The sequence below is a fragment of the Belonocnema kinseyi genome, chromosome 5 (genome assembly GCF_010883055.1).
Source record: "Belonocnema kinseyi isolate 2016_QV_RU_SX_M_011 chromosome 5, B_treatae_v1, whole genome shotgun sequence".
NCBI lineage: Eukaryota > Metazoa > Arthropoda > Insecta > Hymenoptera > Cynipidae > Belonocnema > Belonocnema kinseyi.
Genome location: NC_046661.1, coordinates 139,210,207 through 139,227,062, shown reverse-complemented (window position 1 = coordinate 139,227,062; position 16,856 = coordinate 139,210,207). Strand labels below are relative to the sequence as shown.

General features: G+C 25.8%; 1 protein-coding gene across 1 annotated transcript in view; it reads left to right on the top strand.

The window, feature by feature from the left end:
* The first annotated feature begins 7,489 nt into the window (after window positions 1–7,489).
* The window catches only part of LOC117173919 (trypsin-like), a 28,513-nt gene continuing 19,146 nt past the window's right edge, over window positions 7,490–16,856 (top strand). Inside the window, exon 1 of the mRNA XM_033362565.1 lies at window positions 7,490–7,561. Coding sequence (XP_033218456.1) covers window positions 7,490–7,561 — 72 coding nt within the window. The remainder of the gene's footprint in view (window positions 7,562–16,856) is intronic.

Below are 16,856 nucleotides of genomic sequence, written 5' to 3'. Positions count from 1 at the left end.
CAGAAACATAGCTATTCTATTGTTTTTAAACATTGATCTTTTTCATTTGAAAATTTATTCGGTCAGATAAAAATTAATTTTATTAACTAATTATTTAAAAAAATGTAATATTGTCGAAAATTAATCTTTTTGATAGACATTGAATCTTCTTGGTTGAAAATTTAACTATTTTTTTTGAAAATTCATCAATTTTTGTGAAATTATGTCTTTTTTAGCAGAAAATTCATTGTTTGATTCCAACATTAATTTATTAAGTTAAATTCAATTTTCAAATTGAACCTCTGGTTAAAAATGGATTTCTTCAATCAAAAATTGGTGGAGGTTTCTAATTGAATTGCAACTAATTGCTGGAATATTATTTTTTTTCGTAGAATTTTTTTTTTTTTTTTTGGTTCAAAATCTATTTATATTGTAAAAATTTTAATTTTTTGTTATAAATTCAACTAGAATAATCGCAGATTCATTTACTAGATAGAAGGAAAACTATTTGTTTAAATATTCATCTATTTGGAAAAAAGAAACTTTTTTTTCAATCATTTTTTCGAGTTGACAATTGAACTTTTTTGTACATAATTTGTCTTTTGGTTTTTTAACCAAAATTAAACTATTTTGTTTAAAATTCCTTTTTTTCTTGTTGAGATATTATTTATTAACTGAGAATGCAACTATTCCAATTTTGTTTCAAATTTATCATTTGGTTTGAAATTTGACTTTTTTGTTTGGAGATTTATTATTTTAGTTAAAAATTAATGTCTTTTCTTAAAAATTAAACAGCTTTTTTTTAATTCGTTCTTTTTAAATAAATTTTTTATAGAAAATGTATCTATTCCATTTTTTGTCAGAAAGTTAATTTTTCGGCTTAAAATTCCTCTCTTTAATTGAAAATTAGTTTTTTTAACCAAAATTAATTTTTTTAACTGAAACTATTAAAGTTTTTGTCGAAAATCCATTTTGTTAGCCAATTAATCGTTTAACATGAAAATTCCTTTTTATAGTTCAAGATTTATTATTTTATTTTAAAAATTCTTCTTTTCTTCAATTCAATTTTTCTCATTCATAAATTAATTTTTGTTTAAAGAAAATTCCACTTTTTTATATAATTTAACGCATATAATTAAAAATAATTTTTTCAATTTGAAAATTAATTTTTTTACCCAAAAAGCCAATTTTTCTTTTTTTTTGTCAAAATTTTTTTGATAGACATTTCATCTTATTGTTTAAAAATTCAATTATTTTGTAAGAAATGTCTTTTTATTGTTAAAAATTGGTATTTTTAAGTAAAAAATTAATTGAATTGGTTAAAAATTAATTTTTTTACTTAAGATTCATTATATTATTTCGGAAATAAGTTTTCTCATTTAAAGATTTGACTTATTTGCTGAAAACTATTCTTTTAAATTAATGTGTTTAACTCAAAATGTATCTATTCCGTTTTTGTGTAAAAATTAATCTTTTTTAGTTGCACATTTTTTCTTTATTACAAATTATTTTCTTCAAATCGAAAATTAACTATTTTAACTGAAAATTTGAATGTAAAATTTTTTGTCAATTTTTTTTATTAGGATTTAATCTTCTTGGTTAAAAAATCAACTATTTTGTTATAAATTCAGCTATTTTGTTGAAAAATTATGTTTTTAAGTAGAAAATTCATCGTTTGGGTTAAAAAATTTTTTTTGTTAAACAATTCATTATATGAGTTTACAAATTTTCGAACTGACATAATGAATTTTTATCAAAAAAATGTCAACTTTTAAGCAAATAGTTAATTTTTTAAACAAAAAAATAATGTTTTGACCAAGACGATTTATTTGCTATAAGAAAGAAAAACGAATTTTCCACTGAATATAAAATACATTTTTTAAACAAATTTGTAGAATTTTAAACACAACAGTTAAACTTTTAAACAAATAGTTACATTTTCGAGTGAAAAAGAAAATAAATTTTCAACCAAAAAGTTGATTTTCCGCACAGAAAATTAATCTTAAACCAAAAAGAAATTGTGTTCACAAAGTTATTGGGTTTTGAAGCCAAAAAATAAAATTATCTACAGAAAAGTTCAATTGTCAAATAAAGAATATGATTTTTTCAGAAAAAAATAAAATGGCTTTCTTCGTAATAGTTAGATTTTCGAACAAATAGTTTTATTTTAAACAAACAGATTACTTTGGCAATTAAAAACATTGAATTTAAAACTGAAAGAAATCAATTTTCATTCAAAAAAAGAGTAAGTGATTTATCAGCAGGAAAAAAATTGTCAAACCAAATTTAAATGAACTAACAAAAAAATATTAATTTTTCACTCAGAACAGTGAATATTCAAATAAAATATTAAATTTTCAACAAAATAATTAATTTCGTATTTATTCTTTTTATTTTATATTTATTTATTTTATTTATTCATTCATTTCGCAGGGTCTCGAAAAATCCCTCAAAATGAAAAATTGGGTTTTGCGAGTTTTTGGCGCTGATAATTTTTGAATGGTTTATTTTATTACAAATTATTAATAATAAAGAAGTACTGATTTACGTTAGGAGAAAATATTTAAAAAATATATAGAATTTCTAAAAATTAAACCAAGAATCGAACGACCAACTTTGGATAACCACCAAAAAATTCTCCTATCATAATTTTAAAAAAGATCCCTTAAAAAAGTTTTCTTTTTCCTTTGTAAAAAAATCTTTGAATATTTATTTGGCGTCTTGTTTTAAATTACAATGGTAGAATTTTACGGTGGAAGACAACATATTGTTGTTGGATTCTTGGTTTTATTTTCGGGAACTTTAAAATATATTTTGATTATTGGACGTTAAATAGGATTTTAAATTTGATTTTAATCAAATTCAAATTGATTGAATTTTAAAATATTGATAATTAATTGATTATAGATAGCCAAAAAAACGGAGGCAGTGCGGCCCTATTCATTTAATTGCCCAAATAATAAACCCTTGAATCTGTTGATCACTCTTTACCTTTCATATCAGATACAGTTCAAATTGTCACTTGTTAGTTACAGAAAAATATAATAGATTTCCATACTGAAAATAATGAAGTAGCCTTGTAAAAATCTTCACCAAGTCATGTACAAACAACAGCAAGATGGTATTGTGAAACATAAATGTAAAACTGAATGTGAAAACATTTTTCAGGTAATCGATCAATAAACATTTTTCAAGAAATCTATCTTATCATTAGATAATTACAGAAATTTTGAACATTTTTCAGACTGAAGATTAAAAATTTGTTAATTAAATTTGTTCTGAAAAAGATCTCCTTTGGTCCGCTGGGAATCGAACCACAGACCTTCCGATTATCGCTCGAATGATTTTCCATTAAGCTACTAAGCAGATGAAAAAAAATTTTTTGTTTCGAAATAAAATCTAATTTGTCAAGGAATCTGTATTATCATCAGAGAATAACAGAAATTTTTAATCACTTGTCAGGCTAGATGAAGCCGTTAATAAAAAATGTTGTTAATTACATTTTTTTGAAAAAAAATCTTCTCCGTTGCGCCGTAAGCGAAAAAATTAGAAAAAATAAAGTTGTTTGAAGCCAAACGGAAGGAAAGAGAAAATATTTTTTCAGAAAAAATTTAATTAAAAAATTTGTTCATTCCCAGAAAGGATTTTTTTATCTCTCTAGTAGCTTAAGGAAAAAGCACTTGACCGGAAATCGGAAGTTTTGTGGTTCCATTTCCAGCGGAGCGAAGGAGAAGATTTTTTTCCGCAAAAATTGAATTAACATTTTTTTTTATTTTACAGCCCTACGTTGTCTGAAAATTAATAAAGAATTTCTGTAATTTCTGTCATATTTTTAAGTTGAAAATTGAATTTTTGTAGAGAAAAGTCTTCGTTTGGCTTGAAGGTTTAACAATTTAAGTAGAGTTTAATTTTTTTCCTAACTGAAAAATCTTTATTTGTTAAAAATTCGTCCTTTTAGTTTTAAAATTTCATCTTTTTCGATTGAAATATAAACTATGACACTCTTTAGCCTAAAAAGGCATTGAGAATTAATTCTTTGATAATCATTTTTTGATTAAAAATTAAACTATTCTGTCAGAAATTCGTCTTTTCGGGTTAAAAATTAAAGCCTTTGTAGAACATTAAGCCTTTTTTTAAACTTATATTGTGTTGTTGATTAGACATCTCAAATCTCTTTTATGTAATAACTGTTTTTTTCTGAAAATTTGTCTTTTCAATTTAAAAGTTCATCCTTTTTGTTATAAATATTGCATCATTTTTAGATAAAAATGAAACTTTTTTTGAAAGTTCAATTATTTCTTGGAAAATTTACTTTTTGTTTAAAATTTGTATTTTTGTGTTGGAAAAAATATTGAAATATTTTTGCAGGAAAATCTAACGCTCTTTTTGAAAATTTGTCTTTTTAATTTATAAATTGATTTTTTTAGTAGATTTTTCATTTTTCTTTGACAAAAAATGCAAGTGCTCGGTTAAAAAATCAACTATTTTTTTAAACTTTGACTTTTTAATTTTTAAATTAATAAAAATTGCTCTTTTTCAAATTTAAATGTTCCGTTGAAAATTTACTGTTTGTTCAAATTTAATATTTTAGTGTTGAAAAGAGAAATAAAATATTTTTTAGATGAAACTTCAACTGTTTAAAATTTGTTTTAAAGTAAAAATTCATCTGTTTGAAGATAAATTTAATCTTTATTGGATAAAAAAACAACTATTTCGTTGAAAATTAAACTATTTTTTAAAAATAAAACATTTTAGTTGATAATTCTACTGTTTTTTGATAATTAAACTATTTCGTAGACAATTCACTTTTTGTTTAGAATTTATATTTTGTGTTAAAAAATGTACATAAATCTTTTCTGGGTGAAAGGTTATCTTAAAAAAAATGAGTTATTTAAAAAAACATTATCTGTTTTAATACAAATTTATTCTTTGTTGGACAAAAATGCTATTATTTGGTAGAGAATTCAACTATTTTGTTCAAAATTCATCGTTTATGGTTGAAAAAATTCGCCTTCTTAAATTGAAAATGAAATTTTTTTCGTAAAAACTTTTTTTTTGTCAGGAAATTTATATTTTGGTCTTAAAAAGTCAACTGGAATCTATTTTGGATGAAAATTTAACTATTTTTTGACATTTTTTTAAACATAAAAATTCATCTATTTCATTATAAAATTTATCTTTTTGGATAAGAATGCAACTATTTGGTAGAAAATTGAACAATTTTATTGAAAAGTTATATATTTTGGTTACAAATTCGGTTTTTTTTTTTAAATGAGAATGTAACTTTTTGATAAAAAATTAATCTCCTTGGCTTGAGTATTCAATGATTTTGTTTAAAAAATTTGATTAAATAACTTTTTATTCAGGACCATAGTTCTTATTTTATTTGCAAAAGCAACATTAAAAATAATTTTTTTTTTAAATAAACCAAACAATAAGACTTATAATATTATTAAATTTTAAATTGCCAAATCACAAAATTTCCGACAAAAATTTGCTGAATTATATAATAGGCCACTTTTTTTTTGGTTTGAGTTTGGCGCAATACCGCCTTTTGACGGATGTTTTATGGCGTTATGCTTAAAACACAAGCCAATCTGCTGTTTATGACTACGGATTCAGATTCAGCAGGACAAAAGACATAAAGATAAACTGCTCAAGTCACCGGGCAGGCCGCTTTCTTTTCTTTCGAATTTGAAGTAAAACTGCCCTTTGAAGGATATTTTTGAGGTTAGGGTTACCATTCGAGCTAATCTGATATTTCTGACTTCGGTTTCGGATTCAGCAGGTCAAACCACATAAGCATACACTTCTGTGGTCGCCGAGCAGGCCACTTTCTTTTCTTTTGAATTTGTCTTAAAATCGCTAATTGACGGATGTTTTTCAAGGTTAAGGTTAAAATTTAATTCAATCTGATATTTCTGACTTCGGATTCGGATTCAGCGTGTCAAGAAACATAAGAATACATTGCTGTGGTCACCAGACACCCGACTTTTTTTTGTTCCAATTTGGCGCAAAACCGCCTTTCAACGGATTTTTTTTTTAAGTTAAGCTGAAAAAAAGCCAATCTGATATTTCTGAATTCGAATTCCCATTAAGCGGGTAAAATTACATAAGGATACACTGCTCTGGTCGCCGGGCAGGCCACATTCTTTGCTTTCGAATTTGGCGTAAAACCGTCTTTTGACGGATGTTCCTTAAGGTTAGGGTTAAAACTGAAGCCAATCTACAATTTCTGACTTCGGATTCGGATTCTGCGTGGCAAAATACATAAAGATACACTACTCTGATCGCCGGGCAGGCCACTTTTTTTGGTTTTAATATGGCGCAAAACCGCCTTTTGACGGATATTTTTTGACGTTAGGCCTAAAACGCAAGCCAATATGATATTTCTGACTTTAGATTCGAATGCAGCGGGTTAAAAGAAATGAGGATACACTGCTCTGGTCGCCGGGCGGGCCACTTACTTTTCTTTTGAATGTGGCGTGAAACTTTCTTTTTTCGGATGTTTTTTAAGGTTTTTATTTTTTCCTTAAAGAAAAATTGTTAAGCTACCAAGCACGAAATATGAATTGTCATTCCAGAAGAAAGAAATTAGGTTCTGAAATATCAAAACTCAGGGTGATCGCTAGACTGCGAAACTGGAAAATGACCAATCACTAAAAATATCACAAGTTTTATATCAAAAGATAAAAAATATATAGTTTGATGAAATGTTTTAAAAGATTTCTGCAACATATTAGACGTACAAATAAAAATTTCACAAATACTCATTTTCAACGACTCAGAATTAAAATAATTTAACTTCTAATTTAAAAAGCGTTCGACAAAAATTTTAATCATTCAATTTTTAATTTTTCGAACTTGAAATGGCTTGAAAAGATATAATTATGGAAATTCATACACTTGCTGATTTATTCTTCAATTTAGGGTATTGAAAATAATAGCGCTTATTTATAAACAATGCAAGTTTTGATTAGTCAAAACAATTTCTTCAGACAAATATTTTTTTAATATCATAAAATACATTTCAAATTAATTCTATAAAAATTTAACAAGATTAAAAAAAGTATTTTATTCTAAAAATAATAATTATATATGTTACAATAAAATAATAATTGAAATAAAGGTATTTCAGGAATAAATAAACTTTTATTGTAAAACTTTTGGTTACCCAAATGATGATAAATAATTTATTACTCAGTAACATTAAAAGCATTAATAATTATTTATATTGAATAAAAAAATTATCTTACTGTAATAGGGGGATTTTAAATGTAAAGAAACTTTCATTTTACCAATCGTATGTAACATCCAATTACATATCCTTAAATTGAAGAACATGGGAAAAAATGGTCAACAAAAATCATAATGAATACTTTGCAGTCACAACCTTAAACACAATGCGTCTTATGGGTCCTTTGAAAAAATTTAAAAGAAACTTTAGTTATTAGACACAAAGGGCCCTCTGATTACCGATACTTAAAATGCATAGATTCTAGTTTATAATATGACACTGAGGTGGTGCTGCAAAGTTGGAGAATACTACAGTCACGAAGGTAGAGTAAGGAGTAGTATCCCTGTAAGTGGGGACTGAAACCACGAGCGTCCAAGAATTCGTTAATGTTTGCGACGGATGGATAACCAGGGCCAGTTCCGCACGCATGCGCATTGGCGGTTGCCATGACAACACCCGTTGGAAGTTTTGGACTTGTGTTTTGAACACGAAGGACTGGGGGGTCGGTAGAACACTTCGTAGGGAGTGGGTAGGACACGTGTCAGCGCAAACAGCACTGCGCATGTGCGCGCAACTGGTACTGAGTTCCACCTCTCCACCCCAAACACATAGGCAGATACCACGCCTCACTATTCTTTCGTACGCGACTCTTAATGTAAAAATCCTGAAATATATATATTTTTTTTCAGGTGATACATCCGATCTTCTAATCCGTAAAAAACGGGTAATTGATTTGACTCCGAATTCAAATACAAAAGTGACAATTCAACAAGTGCCTTACATTGTTAGTATTATAAAAAATAAAAAAATCTGGTGCAGCGGTAGTATTTTATCGTCAACTTTCATCATAACAGCTGCGCACTGTTTTCATGACCTTCATGCAAATTATTTCATTCTTTCTGATTCTGAATATGCCAATGCTGGAAAAATCCACCTAATATCAAAGATGATTAGACATCCTGACTTCCGTCATCCTTCTTATGTGAACGATCTTGTTTTGCTCAAAATTCATCCTCCTATTGATTTCGAACATTCACATAACCGGAAAATTGAACTGCGAAAAACTACAATGCGGAGAAATATGGTTGGTAGCCTTAGTGGCTGGGGATGTATTTCCTACAGATCAATGTAAGTTGTCCCTATTAACTTAAGAAATTATCTTTAGGGCTAATTGAAAAATTTCTCGAATTTTGTACCTCAAATTCAACTCGTGTCATCAACTAGAAAATTGTCAGAAAAAATCTCGAATTTAGAGGAAACAATCTTGTCAATCTTGCCTTTAATTTGAGAAAAGAAAATTAAGAAAAAGATTCAAGCATCCCCGAGATATGACTATAAATTAAGGCTTGGAAAGCAGAACCGAACCAGCACTCGTCAAGAGTGGTGATGACGCGCTGAAAACGCGATGAAGAGAGAACGTCTTTCCTCGCGTTTTCTGCGCGTCATTCCCACTCCTGAGGACTGCTCAAGCGCTCGTTGACTTCTACTTTCAGAGTCTTGAATTGTCCTAAAGATCCTCTAGGTTGAGTTCAGCCACAACCTCCCGTTGTTTTGATTGGCTACGATTAAACCGGAACCAGAAGTTAAGAAAAGCGCGCGATTTTCAAACCAAATTTTACAATAAATTCACAATTTTGAAGAATAAAATGAGGAAGAAGCTAACATAATATATAAACATGTCAAAACTTTATGAAATATATGAAAATAGAAATATTGAGAAAAAAACTATTCCATTTGATGTTTAAAAGTTAGTATCGTTGATTGAAAATCCAGGTGTTTGGATTAAAATACGTCTTTCTTAGAAGAAAACTAATCTTGCTAGGAAAATTTAAGTAATTTGTTAAAATTTTGTTTTTTGGGTTAAAAAATTATTATTTATATTTATATTTGTACACGATCGGATCTTGAAATATATATTTTTTTATCATTCTTGTATTTTCTTAAATTTAGCATCTTTTGGTAGAAAATTAATCTTCTTCATAATTTCCCATTTAAATTTTAAAAATGCAACTGTTTTTGTAGATAATTCGTCTTTTTCATAAAAATTCAACTGTTTTGTTAAAAATTAATTTTTCTATTAAAAATTCCTAATTTCAAATAAAAAATTATACTTTTTTGTAAAGAAATTTGGCTTTATGGTTAAAAATTGGTTTTTATATTGAAATTTTTTTATTAAAAATTTAACCATTTCTTTGTTCGAAAATTTAAAAGTAGTTCTTTTTTAGTTGACCGTGAAATTCCCTGGTTTAAAATTTATTTATATCAATAAAAATTGGCCTTTCTTGATGTAAGATTAATTTTGCCCAATAAAAATTAATATTTTTCGTTGAAAATTCAGCTTTTTCGTAGAAAATGGAACTTTTTTGTATAAAATCCAAATAATTTTTTCAAAATTTATATTTTCCTGTTAAAACTTCAACCGTTGTCTCAAAAATTCATTTTTTTTTGTAACAATTAAACTCTTCATTTAAAAAATAACATTTTGGTTGAAAATACATATTTCTGGATTGAAAATTTAACAACTTTGTAGAAAATTCGTCTTTTTGTTTCTGTAAATTCTACAGCTTGGTTGTATTTTTTTCTTTGTTTTTTTTAATCAATTTAAAAATACAATTTAAAAATACAACGAAAAGACAATTCGTCTTTTTAGTGAAAATTCAACTGTTTTGGTAAAAATTAATTTTTTTATTCAAAATCTATATTTTCAAATAAAAAATTCTGTTTTTTGTCAAGAAATTTGTCTTTATGGTTAAAATTTTTTATTGAAAATGTTACTATTTCCTTGTATAAATATTTAAAAACAGTTCTTTTTAAGTTGAGAGTTAAATTACTGGGTTGAAAATTTATTTATAATATTTAAAATTAGTATTTTTTGGAGTAAGATTAATTTTATCAATTAAAAATTAATATTTTTCATCGAAAATATTGCTTTTGCAATGCAAATTATACTTTTTTTCTCAGAAAATTGAACTTTTTTGTAAAGAATGTAAACAATTTGTTTAGAATGTATATTTTTCTGTTAAAAATTCAACTGTTGTATCAAAAATGCATTTTTTTTTTGTAAAAATTAAATTCTTTATTTAAAAATTAACAGTTTTCTTGAAAATACATATTTCTGTGTTGAAAATTTAACAGCTTTATAGAAAAATCATCTTTTTGTTTTTCACAATTCTATAGTTTGGTTGAATTTCGTTTTTTGAAAATTAATTTGAGAATACAACTTTTTTTGTAGATAATTTATCTTTTTAGTGAAAATTTAACTGTTTTGTTAAAAATTAATTTTTCTATTCAAAATTTATATTTCCAAATAAAAAATTCGGTTTTTTGTCAAGAAATTTGTCTTTATGGTTAAAAATTTGTTTCGATAATTAAAATTTTTTATTGAAAATGTTACTATTTCCTTGTTTGAAAATTTAAAAATGATTTTTTTTTAGTTGACCATCAAATTACTTGGTGAAAAATTTATTTATATTATTTAAAATTGACCTTTTTCGGTTTAAGTTAAATATTGTCAATTCAAAATTAATATTTTTCATCGAAAATATTGCTTTTGCAATGCAAATTCAACTTTTTTCGTAAACAATTAAACTTTTTTGTAAAAAGATGCAAATAATTTTTTCAAAATTTATATTTTCCTATTAAAAATTCAACCATTGTGTCAAAAATTAGTTTTTTTTTTGTAAAAATTAAACTCTTTAGTTAAAAATTAACCTTTTTGTTGAAAATATATATTTCTGGGTTTAAAATTTAACAGCTTTGTAGAAAGATATTCTTTAGGTGTTACAAATTCTACATTTTAGTTCCATTTTTTTTTCTTTTTTTTTAAATTTCATCTTTTTAGAAATTAAAAAAAAAATTTTGTTAAAAAAATTATATTTTTCTACAACTTTTATTAGTCGTGACACACATTAAAGTCGCTTCACAAACTTCAAGAAATTGTTTATTAAAAAAATGATTTCAAATTTCCTTTTTAAAAAGTCAAAACATTCCCCCCCCCCCCCCCCCCCCCCCCCCCCGCCCCTAAAAATAATTATTTCTCCCATTTTAGAAACGACAGGTCATATCCAGAGGAATTACGATCAATTAGGATAAGTACAATTGGTCTCTCTAATTGCCAAAAGGCCTACGAAAATTTGACCACAGACACAGGTGGTCCGATTATTGTTACAGATTTAAATTTTTGTACTCATGATAAGAATAATCAAAAAAGGGCTTGTTTGGGCGATTCCGGTGGACCTTTTACAATCGATGGTAAATTGGCAGGTGTTCTCAGCTGGGGTCTCGGAAACATAGATCCAAAATTACCTGACATTTTTCTGAATATGGCTCATCCCACATACCGTGAATGGATTTCATTACACGTGCCACATCATGAGGATTAAAAATTATACTTATAATAATTATATTTTACAAGATTTATTTATTCTTATTGAAAAAATTGCCACCAGCCGCTGGGATTTGAACCCAGGTCCTTTCGATTGCCGGTGTGGTGATCTTGCCCACTAAGCTACGGTTGCCCAATAAGCTGCGGAGAGAACGCACCAATGTAATTGAAAGTTATTGATAAATTGTAAAATTTACTAAAAATATGGTGATTTTTTATTTTCAATTTTAAGTTAGGACGAAAACCGGTAAAATAATTTAAAATTTTGCAATCTTGTATATGTTATTATTTCAAACAAAGGTCATGGGATTTGTATCTAATTATTTTTATATAAAAATGCCAATTTCATGACAAAATTTTTAAAAGATTCTGAATCTTGCTGAAATTAAAATTCTTTTTGTTTGTCGAAAATACGAGTTTTTATGTCAAAATTCAACCTAACCTAAAATTTTAATGAAAAAATAATGATCTTCTTTTCAATCTAAAGATTTCTTATTAAAAATGGCAATTTTAGACGAAATTCTTCTTTCTGATTTTGAAGGATTTTACAGAATTTCTAAAGATTTCAAAAGTAGCAGTTTTCAAGTATTTCAAAGGATTTCAAAAAATGTTAAAGTATTTTTAAAACTAAGTCAAAGTTATGCAAGTTTTTTTTAGAAAATTTACGAGATTTTGAAGGATTTTAAAAGAATTCCTAAACATTTCAAAAGATTTAAAAAAATGTTAAGTGATTTTCAGAGACCTTAACGGGTCTTCAGAAATTTCCAAGTATTGAACAGGATTTCAAATTATTTAAAAAAATGCTTAAACAACTTAAAATATTTCAAAGGATTTCAAGGGATCTCTAGAGATTTCAAAGTTTTTTGCGGAATTTTGATTGATTTTTATTCATTTTAATGAATTTCCAAGCATTTCAAAATATTTTAAAGGATTTCTAAAAAATGTTAAAGGATTTTTAGTAATAAAAGATATGGAAGGATTTTTGAAGATTTTATGTAACTTTGAAGGATTAAAGGGATTCCTAAGTTATGCAAGGATTTTTAGAGATTTCAAAAGATTTTTAAGAAATTTTGCATGATTTTCAGCGACTTCAAAGAATCTGCAAGAATTTCTAGCTAACGAAAAGGATTTTAAAATATTTTGAAACATGCTTAAATATATAGAAGGATTTTAAAAGATTTCCTAGGATTTTGAAGGATTCCCAAAAATTTAAAAGTTTTGAAAGTCTGTTGCGGAATTTCGATTGATTTTGAGTAATTTCAAAGAATTTCGAAAAATGTCCAAGTGTTTCAAAGGATTTCTAAAATTTTTAAGGGGTTCTAAAAAATCCTTGAAAATATGCAAGCCTTTTTGAAGATTTTAAGTGATTTTGAAGGATTTTTAGAGATTCCTGAAGATTTGTAAGACTTTTGCGGAATTTTTATTGATTTTTAGTCATTTAAAAGAACTTCCAAAAATTTCCAAGTGTTTCAAAGGATTTCTAAATTTTTTCAAGGATTTTAAGAGATCCTCTAAGATATATAAGGATTCTTAAAGATTTCAAGTGATTTTTAAGGATTTCGAGGGATTTCAAGAGATTTCTAAAGATTTTAAAGAAATTTTTCATGATTTTCAGAGACTTTAAAGGATCTGCAAGAATTTCCAGGTAACGAAAAGGATTTAAAAATATTTTGCAACATGGTTAAGGATGTGGAAGAGTTTATAAAGATTTCCAAGGATTTTAAAGGAACCCTAAAGATTTGAGAGGTTTCATTGGAATTTCGAAGGATTTTTAGTCATTTTAGAAAATTTCTAGAACTTTCCAGGCATTTCAAAAGATTTTAAAGGATTTCCTAAGATGTTAAAGTATTTTTAGAAATACCCAAAAACATGCAATTATTTTGAAACATTTAGTGTAATTTTGAAGAATCTTAAGGAATTCCTGAAGATTTCAAAAGATTTTTAGGAAATTTCAAGTGATTTTCAGAGATTTTAAAGGGTCTAAGGAAATTTTCAAATATTTTAAAACATGCTTAAAGATGACAAAGAATTTGTGCAGATTTAAAAGGATTTCAAGGTCTTTCTAAAAATTGGAAAGTTTTTTGCGGAATTTCGATTGATTTTTAATCATTTTCAAGAATTTCTAAAAGCATCCAAATATTTCAACGCATTTTGTAGGATTTATAAAAATGTTTATGGATTTTAAAAAATTCCGAAAGATATGTAAGGATTTTTAAATTTTTCATGTGATTTTAAAGGATTTAAAAATAATTCCTAAAGATTTCAAAGAATTTAAAAACATGTTTACTCCTTCAATAATCTACAGAAATCCCAAAGTACTAAAAAGGATTTTAAAATATTTTAATACAAGCTTAAGGATATCTAAAGATTAAAAAAAATTTCAAAGGATTTCAAGGGATCCCGAAAGATCTGAAAGACATTTGCGGAATTTGAATTTATTTTCAGTCATTTTAAAGATGTGCTAGAAGTTTCCAAGTATTTTTAAGAATTTTATGGGATTTATAAAAAAATTTAAGGATTTTAAGAAATCCTTACAGAAATCCTTACAGTCTACAGAAATTGGTAAGTATTGGAAAGGATTCTAAAATATTTAAAAAATGCTCAAGGATATGGAAGAATTTTTAAAGATGTTCAAGGATTTTAAGGAAACCCTAAAGATTTGAAAGGTTTTTCCGGAATTTCGAAGGATTCTTAGGCATTTCAGAAAATTTCCAGAACTTACCCAGTATTTCAAAGAATTTTGTGGGATTTCTAAGAATTTTCAAGGATTTTTAGAGACTTTAAATAGTCCAGAGAAATTTCGAAGTATTGAGAAGGATTTTAAAATATTTTTTGAATTGCTTAAGCACATCGAATTTTGTAGAAAATTAATCTTCTTAGTCTATTGGGTTTTCGGTTTAAAATTTATCTTTTTTAGATACAAAGTTAATCATTTGATTGAAAATAAATATATTTTGTTAAACGTTAATTTCCTTCTAGAAAATGAATGTTCGTTTTTAAAAATTCATTTTGCTCGATGAAAGATTAATCATTTTCATTAGAAATTTCTTTCTGTGGGGGGAAAATTTATTTATTTTGTTGAAAATTGGTCTTTTAGATATAAAAAAACCTTCTTAGTTAAAAATTCATGTATTTTGTTAAAATATCGTCTTTTTCGGTAAAAAATATTGTTCTTGATTGAAAACTCACCTATTTGTTAAAAAGTAATTTTGATTCAAGATTCACCATTTTAATTTAGAGTTCAGTTTTGTGCTTGAAAACTTATCTAAATCGAATGTGTTTAGTAACTTTGTTTTGGTTGAAAATATTAATTCTATTTTCCAAAAATTTAAATATTTGACTTTTCTTTTAAACTTACCTATTTTTGTTGAAAAATCGTATTTTTTGGTCAAATAAGTTTTTTTCTTGATATTTTTAATTATTTCTATACACCACTAAACACGATTTATCAGTGCATTGTTATGTAAACTTTTAAAAATCTTTTAATTGAATTTGAAGGATTTTATGGCAGTCCTGTACATTTCAAAATATTTTTATGAAATTGTAAATAATTTACACCTAATTTTGATCGATTTTTAGGGATTTAGATAATCTTTAAAATCTACCTATCAGAATTTTGTTAAATTCCCTAAAATCCTTAAAAATCTTTATAAAAATTATGAAATCCATGGAAATTTTTTTGAAACGTGATATTCTAAATTTGAATTTGTCCTTGCCTTATTCCCGTTTTTGGCAAATGACGTTCCAATTTTTTAGAAAATATCACAACTCGTTTACGATTCTTTGTTTAAATTTAAATAATTAAAAGACTAAGATTTAAGCCTAGATATAAAAGAATTTGATCGAAATTAGGTTTTGGAAAAATATTTATGTTCCTACCATTTTTAAATTATAAAAAAAAACTTTTGTCTTTATTCTCTATATTATTATTGTTATTATTATATTATGACCTCAACACCACTTTTTAAATCGCATTATTTTGTTTCTTTTAGTATATTTTATTAAAAAATTTGCTTTTAAACTAATTTTGTAATTTATAATCGACAACACTACAGTCTGATGCTGATAGGTTATCAGATGGTCAATAAAATACTTTGTGGACTCAACAACAGTTTTTGATTAGTAGAATTTGGCGATACAATTTATATTTTTGAAAATTATATATTTTATTAATTTTCAATGCTTAAGAATAGAAATATTATTTGAATTCTTTCCAATTATTCTGCATTAAATTTGTTTGAAACGAACTAATTTTGCTTAGTTGAACCATACCATATTTATTAGGTGGTCAACTTAGATTTTCAAAAATATTTTTGTTTCTCCAATTATCATTTCTTCAGAATATGAAACTCGTTTGAATTCTCTTAAATTCTTTTTTATTTTACTTCATAATTTTTTGAATGTAATATTATAAATCGTAAAAATTTTTTGTTTGTTCTAAATGAAATAAGTACAAAGATTAAACACTAAACCTAGCAAAATTTTGCGGAAATTACATTTTTTTAAATATTTATGTTTCTGAAATTATCAGAATATCTATCATGCAATTGAATTTTCAAAAATTGTTATGTATTTTATTTGCTAGAAACTACATTTGCCTGTCTTTAATAGCAAATCGTTATTAGATGGCCAAAAAAATACTTGGTTGAGCAAGCAACACTTTTTGGTAGGTAAACCTGGTGATGCAATTTAAATTTTCCAAAAATATTTATGTTTTTATAATTTTTAATACTTCGGAAAATGAATTTTATTTGAATTCTTTTGAATTCTTTTACATTAAATTTGTTTGGAGCAAACAAAATTTCCTTGATTGAAGCATAGCATATTTATTCGATAGTAAACAGAATACTTTGTTCACCCAATAACAATTTTAAGTTCGTAAAATGTTATAATCCAACTTACATTTTTAAGAAATATTTATGTTTTTTCAATTTTTATTACTTCAGAACATGAAACTCGTTTGAATTTTCTCAAATTCTTTTGTAATTTATTTTATTCTATCTTTTTCATTTCTTGTTTCAACCAGAACAGTGAAAGAAAGACAAAAATTATTCCCTAAACGTAACTCAATTTTATGGAATTTACTTATTTTTCAAATAATAATGTTTTAGAGATTGTCATAATATGCATTATGCAATTGAATTAAAAAAAATTGTATTGTATTTGTTGAAAGCTCCCAATTTTGTGTCGGTTCAGGAGCATTTAGTTATTAGATTTTCAGGTGAACTTGTTTGATCAACAACAATTTTTTGTTTG